The sequence below is a fragment of the Apodemus sylvaticus genome, chromosome 9, assembly GCF_947179515.1.
Source record: "Apodemus sylvaticus chromosome 9, mApoSyl1.1, whole genome shotgun sequence".
Classification (NCBI taxonomy): Eukaryota; Metazoa; Chordata; class Mammalia; order Rodentia; family Muridae; genus Apodemus; species Apodemus sylvaticus.
This window is the reverse complement of record NC_067480.1, coordinates 107564477-107573371: the sequence shown is the minus strand read 5'-3', so window position 1 is coordinate 107573371 and position 8895 is coordinate 107564477. Positions and strand designations below refer to the sequence as shown.

General features: G+C 46.6%; 1 protein-coding gene across 1 annotated transcript; it reads left to right on the top strand.

Annotated features, from left to right (window-relative positions):
- The first annotated feature begins 208 nt into the window (after positions 1-208).
- Lyg1 (lysozyme g1) lies at positions 209-6588 on the top strand. The gene is made up of 5 exons (XM_052193812.1): positions 209-251; positions 2429-2533; positions 3558-3751; positions 6160-6292; positions 6470-6588. Exons 1-5 carry the CDS (start codon positions 209-211, stop codon positions 6586-6588), a joined length of 594 nt encoding a protein of 197 aa, XP_052049772.1.
- Positions 6589-8895: the final 2307 nt, after the last annotated feature.

Below are 8895 nucleotides of genomic sequence, written 5' to 3'. Positions count from 1 at the left end.
CTAAAAGACTAAACAGTGTACCTGGCCGAATTTCTATTCTTCATTATGATCCAGATCACTGACTTTCCACTTTGGATGTGGGGGGAACTCATTCCATTCACACACCCCACAGAAATTGTGTGTTGTCAGGACGATGACGGGTGATACATACTTTAAGCTAATTTTAATTTTTAAAGCATTTCAGGTGCGGTAGAACCTGATACTCAACATGTCTTTGCTGTGGCTGCTTCTGGGCCTCCTGGCCCTGGCTGGTGAGTAGGTTTCATTTTTCCCAAATAACTTGGAAACATACAGGAAAGGCACACATACACACATAAAAAAGGCAACGCTATACTTTCCATTTACATAACTAAAGTGAAAGCATTACTCTTCTTCTTCGATGTCTGATAGATCTCGGAATTGGAAATAACTACTGATAAGCAGTAGTTCCAACAATTTCTGTGCACTTGTAATCATGTTGCTTGAAACCGGTCTCTAAACAGTCACCACTGATAACTACTCATCACTTCTATAAAAACTCTTACCACCATAGCATTACTTTGCTCATTGCTGGGACAGAGGACCCAGCCACAAAAGCAATTTTAAAAAGGAAAGGCTAAATTTGGATCCTAGTCTGAGAATATAATCTATGGAGGGAAGCCACGGGAAGGAGGCGTGGCTTGAGGTGGCCGATCGTATAACATCTGCCATCAGGAAGAGGACGGATGTATGTGGCTGCTCATCTCATCTTCTCCTTTTGCTTCAGCCCAGGACAGCGCCCAGGAGATGCTAACACCCACATGCAGGATCAGTCTTCCCAGCTCGATTTACCTGATCCAGATAATTCCTCACAGACACGTGAGGGATTTGCTTCCATGGTGACTGTAAATCTCCACCAACGTGGCAATAAAGATCAGCCATCAAACTCCATAATGCTGAACCTATTTAGAGGCTGCATCTTTCCATAGAGAGACTAAGGTGTCTCCTATATGACTAACATTCCAGTGAGGGAAGCAACACTAAGAGAATCCAGACATGACGGAGCTGGTAGGCAATGCACCAGCATTGAACTTCAGCTTTGGCTCCAATGTTGGTTGTAGCTAGGGCGCACAGCGATAATCCTTGGCTTTTATCTGAAATATTTATTTATTTACTATTTACCATATATGTGCTAATTCATTCAATCAATGTTTTAAAGATGCCACAAGGCGCCAAGCCTCGGGAATATCAGGAACCGTGACAGCGGTGTGGAATGGTTAGGGAGAGGATGGCAGGGCCGAGGGCAGTGTACAATCTACTGCCACATTAAGGGCATATGTCAGCAATCATGGAGACATGTGTCAGCAGTCATGGAGACATGATGTGCCAGCAATCACGGAGACATGAAATCATGCTAAGACATTAAAAGGCCGCCTAACAGGAGGATTCCTGGGCTTCCCTGCTCATTTCTTTCCTGTAACCCCAGTCCTTGAGTGGTCAGGGCAGGAAAATCAGTGGTTCAGGATAATCCTTGTCAACACAGGTGACAACCTGGGCTGCACAAAGCCCTGTCTCAGGGTTTTACTGCTGTGAGTAGACACCATGGCCAAGACAACTGTTAAAAAGGACAACATTTAATTGGGGCCGGCTTATAGGTTCAGTTCAGTACATTATCATCAAGGTGGGAAGCATGACAGCATCCAGACAGATGGGGGGGCGGGGCTGGAAGAGCTGACAGTTCCACCTCTTGTTCCAAAGGCAGCTAGAAGACTGACTTCCAGGCAGTTAGGATGAGGGTCTTAAAACCCATGGCCACAGTGACACACATAACTCCAACAAGGCCACACTTTCTAATAGTACCACTCCCTGGGCCAAACATATACAAACCATCACAAGCCTGTTTCAAAAGCATTAATTAATTAGTCAAGTAATTAATTAAAGCCATGCCTCCACTTCGGTGATGTCTAGAATCACAGTGGCAGATATCTTGAGAGATGCGAGACAGAAGAGAGAGATGCAGATAGAGGAGACCTCCTATAGAGACCTGATCCTATGACTGTCTGCATACCCTCTCTCTCTGAAACCTCTGGCCCCTTCCCAGAATGCTCTAGGAAAAGCTGAAGCCAACCCGGTTCCTGTTTATAGACCATGCCTGTACTTGAGGCCTGAACGGAGACCCCAAGAAGACTCTGGCTTTCCAGAGCAAACACGAGTGCCTCACCAGACATGAGCGACGGGACAGCCCTTGAGCTTTGCAGAGAGGGCATTGCTACAGGGGCTCCTTGAGTCCAGGGTTTGGAGGTGAAAACTTAGAGCAGCCCCCGGATACATTCCTGGTGTGCTGATGGTTTAATTTCAAAGGCGATTCAAGTGTAGAACAGGACTGTAGTTCTGCCTGAGGTTAGCAGTGTGATTCAGTCACAGCATTCTAACCCAGCCCCTCAGGCTGAACTTTTTTCTCAATCCCCAGGCTCTTCTGAAAGCAGCAATTGGGGGTGCTATGGAAACATCCGCACCCTCGACACCCCAGGAGCATCCTGCAGGATTGGAAGGCGCTACGGCTTGAGCTACTGTGGTAGGTAATGAGCTCTGTGTCCGCTCCTTTCTCTTGACACCCACTGCTCCTCACAGTCCGACACTAAGGAGTGGGAGGAAGGAGCACTCAACACGATCTTCAAACCCTCGTGGGAGCCCTGGCACTACTTAGACATCCAGATAATTCTCAGGCCCCTCCTGAAGCTGGGATAGCCATCTTTACAGGGATTTTGACAAATTCCATATCATGGGGGGTGATAGCTGCTTCTTAAATTGTAGAAGAAACTAGAATGGAGGTGAGCTGTGTAAACCAGCATCACTTTCCATTCTTCTTAACCTGTCTTAGGGTTTTACTGCTGTGAACAGACACCATGACCAAGCAAGTCTTATAAAGGACAACATTTAATTGGGGTGGCTTACAGGTTCAGAGGTTCAGTCCATTATCATCAAGGGGGGAGCAGGACAGCATCTAAGCAAGCATGGTGCAGGAGGAGCTGAGAGTTCTACATCTTCATCTGAAGGTGTTTAATGGAAGACTGACTTCCAGGCAGCCAGGTTGAGGGTCTTAAGCCCACACCCACAGTGACACAGCTACTCCAACAAGGCCACACCTACTCCAACAAGGCCACACCTCCAAATAGTGCCACTCCCCGGGCTGAGTATATTCAAGCCATAACATAACTGTTTCAGCTATTGTATGATTTCATGGCATTATGTAGGTGTTGAAAGATGGGCAGTTGTGAGCAAAATTGTCCAGTAAGATGTTCTCCTTTATGTGCTGGCTCCATATATTTTATTGGGAAACACTCTCTGAGGTTCTCAGAATTGGAGCAGTGGTGCTTGTGTCTGCAGAATTGTCATGGAAGGGATCAGAACCTAGATCGTGGCCACTGGTGGCCACAGAGATCTCTAACATCATGAGTTGCATGAGGTGTTGACTCTGGTTCACAGAAAAAAAGTCTTAATCTGAGATCAAGGAGTTTAGGCTTGGCGTTTTCAGTCACAGATCTAAGACTAGGCCTGAATCACCAACAGACACGTCCTTCTTCCTGGGTTTGCTGTAGGAGTTCCTGCCTCTGAACGGCTGGCTGAAGTCGACAGGCCATATCTTCTAAGATATCAGCCCACCATGAGACTCGTTGGCCAGAAATACTGTATGGATCCTGCAGTGATCGCTGGTGTCCTGTCAAGGGAGTCTCCAGGCGGCAACTACGTGATCGACCTGGGCAACATTGGCAGTGGACTCGGGAGGGTGAAGGTAATGCTCACCATCAAGGTGACTGGAGGCTGAAGAAATGCTCGATCAGCTGGTAAAGTTCTTCCTGGGAAAGCAAAACCTAATGCCCATAGCATCGGATATCCAACACCCACGCAAAAAACCCAGTCATGGTGGTGTGTGTCAGTAAGCTCAGTGCTGGCTGAATCAGTGAGCTCCAGGTTCAATAAGAGATTGAAGGATACGCTCCATGGTGACCTCTGACCTCCACAGGCATGCTCATGTATTAGTACATCCTCCCACGTGTACTCCACGTGAACATGCACAGAGAGAGAGATAGACAGAGAGAGACAGAGAGGCAGAGGCAGAGACAAAGACAGACAGAGGAACAGAGAGGCAGAGACAGAGAGAGACAGAGACAGAGAGACAAAGAGAATATGTGGCCTTTCTGCTTTGTGACACAGCTCCAAGGGAACACAATTGTGGTGTCACTGTAGGCGGCTCAGTGACACACAGTGACACAGCACACAGAGTGAATGATCCTGCACTGAGTTTGTGAGAGCCACATTTCTACCATTTCCAATGCACCAGGAGCCATGGCTTCTCTTCAAAGCAAATACTGCTTTAGTGCAGGGCACACCCCAGGGAACACTTTTCTGGGTTCACAGTGAGACACTAGCTCAGGAGAAAGATACCAGATTGCATTTTGCTCTGTAGTTTCTGTCTGTGACCTTGAATGGGTCCCTTCACTACCTGTAAAATTCCATTTGTTTTTTTGGTCATTCTGGGAGTTGCACTTTGTGTATGGTAAGCAAGTGTCTCACTGCTGGCCTCTGCTTCACCTCCAAATGCCATTCCAAAAGAATAATAAAAAGTCAATGGAGTAATGTAAAAAGGTAGCTGTGGCTGGTAGCCTCTCAGGACATTAAACTCCTCTCTCCTTGTCTTCTCTCTGTGCAACTCTTACTTCTGAGGTTGAGCTTTGCCTTTGCAATAATTGCGCAGAGTCTTCTGGGGCTGAGCAAGGGTAGAGATGAGGATGGAGTTTCCCGTTGCCTCTCAGACTGTTGCTGACATACCTATGTGCCTTATGCCATTTTGAGCTTTCGAGAAAATGTATTCCTTAATGATCTTTGAATTGGCTTCTCTTGGCTATCTGTAGTGAACTTCCGGTTTAAACCTGTCTTCTGATACCTTATCCTTTTGATTTGTGAACACATTCAATAATCTGATGGGATGGGGGCGTTGAGTCACCAGTGAGGAAGTGGTGCTCATGGAGGAGTCACAACTGTCAGGTTACAAGGGGCAAAGAGAGAACATGGACCAGTGTTGCCTTGTGCTGTTAGGGTGGCTGCCAATTACCTCCCTGATTTTTTTCTTTTGTAAAATCTATTCCCTGTGGGAAGGTGTCTTAGTCAGGGTTTATATTACTGCACAAAACATCATGAGCATGAAGCAAGTTGGGGAGGAAAGGGTTTATTCAGCTTACCCTTCCAAATTGCTGTTTATTACCAAAAGATGTCAGGACTGGAACGCAAGTAGGTCAGGAAGCAGGAGCTGATACAGAGGCCATGGAGGGATGCTTCTTACTGGCTTGCTTCCCCTGCCTTGCTCAGCCTGCTCTCTTATAGATCCCAAGAATACAGCCCAGGGATGGCACCACCCACAATGGGCCCTCCGCTCTTGATCACAAACTGAGAAAATGCCCCATGGCTGGATCTCATGGAGGCATTTCCTCAATTAAGGCTCCTTTCTCTGTGATAACTCCAACCTGTGTCAAGTCGATGCACAAAACAAGCCAATACACACCCCTATTGCGTTCTCTGCACCTACAAATCTGACCTTTTGTACTCCTCCTGTAAGTGGGATCAGGCAGGATTTGCTTTGGTTTGTTGGCTTGTTGGTTTGTCTCATTATGACCAGCTTACTTTACTAAGTATAATACCCTCAGGTTTCGGCTCCATCCTCGGTGCTTCACAATACAATTGTCTTCCTTTTTGAGGCTGAATAGAATTATAATGGTGTGTGTATGCCTCCTTTTCTCTGTCCATCTGTCAAGGACATTGAGGTCATCTCTCCTCTCTCTCTCTCTCTCTCTCTCTCTCTCTCTCTCTCTCTCTCTCTCTCTCCTGAGCCAGACTGAGACAAACACCCAGAACTGGCATTGCTAATTTTAATTTATGAAAGAGGGGACCTGGACACTGCTCTCCATGGTGGTCATGCCATTTTGCATTCCCATAAATAGTGCACAGGATTCTACCTTTTCCAAGTCCCCCGCAACACTTGTCTTAGTGTTTTGCACAGCATCTCTCCTCATAGGTGTAAGTAGCTTCAGCACCTAGTCTCCAGGGGAGATGGAGAAAGGGGAAGAACAGGGGGGAGATAGAAGAGGCTCCCATACCACTGCCCACCTGGCTCACCCAGCCCTCCCTCTGCCTCCTTCCCGCTAGGAGACAAAATTCTACCCTCCCACAGCTTGGAAGAGTGAGACCTGGGTTTCCCAGAAAACTCAATCTCTGACATCTAGCATCAAAGAGATCAAGGCTAGGTTTCCAACCTGGACCGCTGACCAGCACCTGAGAGGTACGTGTTCCACTGTCTGCTGGTTGCTTCACAGCCCGGAAGTAAGAGATAAGTGTGATAACGGGTTCTCCAGGCCACAGTTGCCTACTGACACACAGGGAGTTGGGAGAGGGAGTCTGAGACTTCTACTGAGTATCCTGAAGCTGTGTGAGAATTAACCTGTCACGTGAATTTCAGGTGGACTCTGTGCCTACAGTAAAGGTCCTAACTTTGTCCGAAGCAACCAGGACCTGAACTGTGATTTCTGCAATGATGTCCTTGCGAGAGCCAAATACTTCAAGGACCATGGCTTCTAGCACATCGGATAAAGCTCAAGTTCATAGTCGTTCCTGAGGCCTCTCCTGTTCCACTCATATGTCTAGCTGGTGAAGCCGGCAGTCACACATCTGAGTGGGATCCAAAGGCTGTCAAAATATCATGAATTATATTAAAGAAAAAGTTATTACCTGTGTTACGGACTGCATCTTTATAAGACATTTCCACAGATGTTAGCGCTAGTGTGGATTTCTATGAGTCCTGTGCATCATGGGATCCAATTGCCAAGTTGAGCTAATAAAAGTTCAGGAGACACAGGTTACATGTCAGTTCCGCTTAAGCATCGAGTTTGGGGTGGTGTCGGGGAGCAGAGCCCAGAGCACATGCTCCACAGCCGAGCTCTCCATTTCAGCCGCAACGACAAATAACATAATTTTAGTTTTTAAAATTTTTCATTTAGTTTTACTTTGTGTGTGTGGCTGTTTTGCATTCATGTATGTCATGAACTACATGCATGCAACACCTGTGGAGGCCAGAAGAGGGCATCCTCTGGAACTGGAGTTACAGATGGTTGTGAGTTGTCGGTGCTGGGAACTGAAACCTGGGTCCTCTGGAAGAGCATCCAGTGTGCTTAACCACTGAGCCGTCAGTCTAGTTCCAATGATACTTCTAGTATTATGAGTTTCACGCTGTATTTGGAACAAAATTTACATTATGAACATATTCACTGTCTAAAACTCCAATATTACTGGACCCCTTATATTTTACTAGGCTACTCTGTCATTTCCTTCTTAGGTGAAAACTGAACTGAAGAAGTTCGATGTTTGTCAGGTTAAGATGGTGCTGACTATAATAAACCCGCAGCTGGCTTGAAAAGGGAGCAGAGAGGATTCCCTACAGCGAAGTTTCTTAGAGTTAGAGGCCCCAGGCCATGACTGGGCTGTACAGTGGAAAGGAGCACATTAAACAATACCAAATATAAAAAATAATCTAAACTTTGTGGGACCTTAAAGGAAAGCAGAGGCTTTCCTGACAGCCCCTGTTAATCCTGAGATTCGCCAGAAAAAAAGGCAATTCCATTTCTGGGCCAGAATTTAAAGCAAGCTGTATTAAATATTAAGTAGCAAGGACGTTCCCAGCTGAGGATGGTCTGGAGCCACGTGTTGTTGGGGTTTTTAAGACAAACCCTATAAGCCACCGTACCTTCCCAGGAGGCTTTGTTATTTTCTAAGACCTACAAATCCCAGCATTTCAGGAAGTTTCCTGGATCCTGGGTCGGGGACGGGAGCTTATAGGTTAACTTTGCGCATTACCCTTGGAGAGGGACTTCGTGAGTAAGGGAGAGATGGGGAGAGTGGCCGCCATGTTGGATGGACTCTAGTGTCTATCCCTGAGGGGTCTTCCTGGACAAAGTCCTCAGAAAGAAGGACCAGAATGATGTTTTATAGCCTCTCTGGGGTGGCAGGAAGTTTCATCCACTTGATTTACTTCAGCATAGTTACGTGATAAAGAAGAGCCAGTGAGCATACCCTGCAAGTCTTCAGTCACAGCACCAAGAGGCGGGGCCTGATTCGGGCTCCGGCAGTAGGCCTAGCCTGAAGTTGCAGGCCCATGTTCTAAGAGTTTAACAGTCACATACGCTGGGTAAAATACCTGGGGAAAGCCAGCAAGTGTGTGGCAGCATCTTAATTCAGGCTCACTGTCTCTAAGTTGGCTCTCAAACTCAGGACAAATGGCTAACTGGGGGGCCTATTTAACATATCAAAGAGAATGCTGGCACCAGGTTCAGAGCATCTCAAGTACCTTTACAGAACTGTCCTGGCTAGCATGCCATGTGCCCTACCCTAAACCTTCCCAGACCCCGAGGTTTCCTTTCCTTCCCCCAGCTTCTCTTCCCTGTATAACTCTGTCTCCTGGCTCATTCCTCTTAGCCCCTGTCTCTGTCTCTCCTCTCTCTTCTCCCTGCCCCACATCCTTTTTTTAAAGATTTATTTATTTTTTATTTATATGAGTACACTGTAGCTGTCTGACACACACCAGAAGAGGGCATCAGACCTCATTACAGATGGTTGTGAGCCACCATATGGTTGCTGGGAATTGAACTCAGGACCTCTGGAAGTATTATTATCCCCATCTGTCAGCTTAATGATATCAGCACTTCAGTCATTCACATTCTGCTAAAGCAAGCATGTGATGAAAAAGTCTTTGCTAACAACATGCATGTATTGGTCCACCTAACAATGTGTAGCTGGGTTGTATTTGCCAAGACTCCATAGAAAGAAACACACACATACACACACACACACACACACACACACACACACACACACACACACACCCTTCTGGTG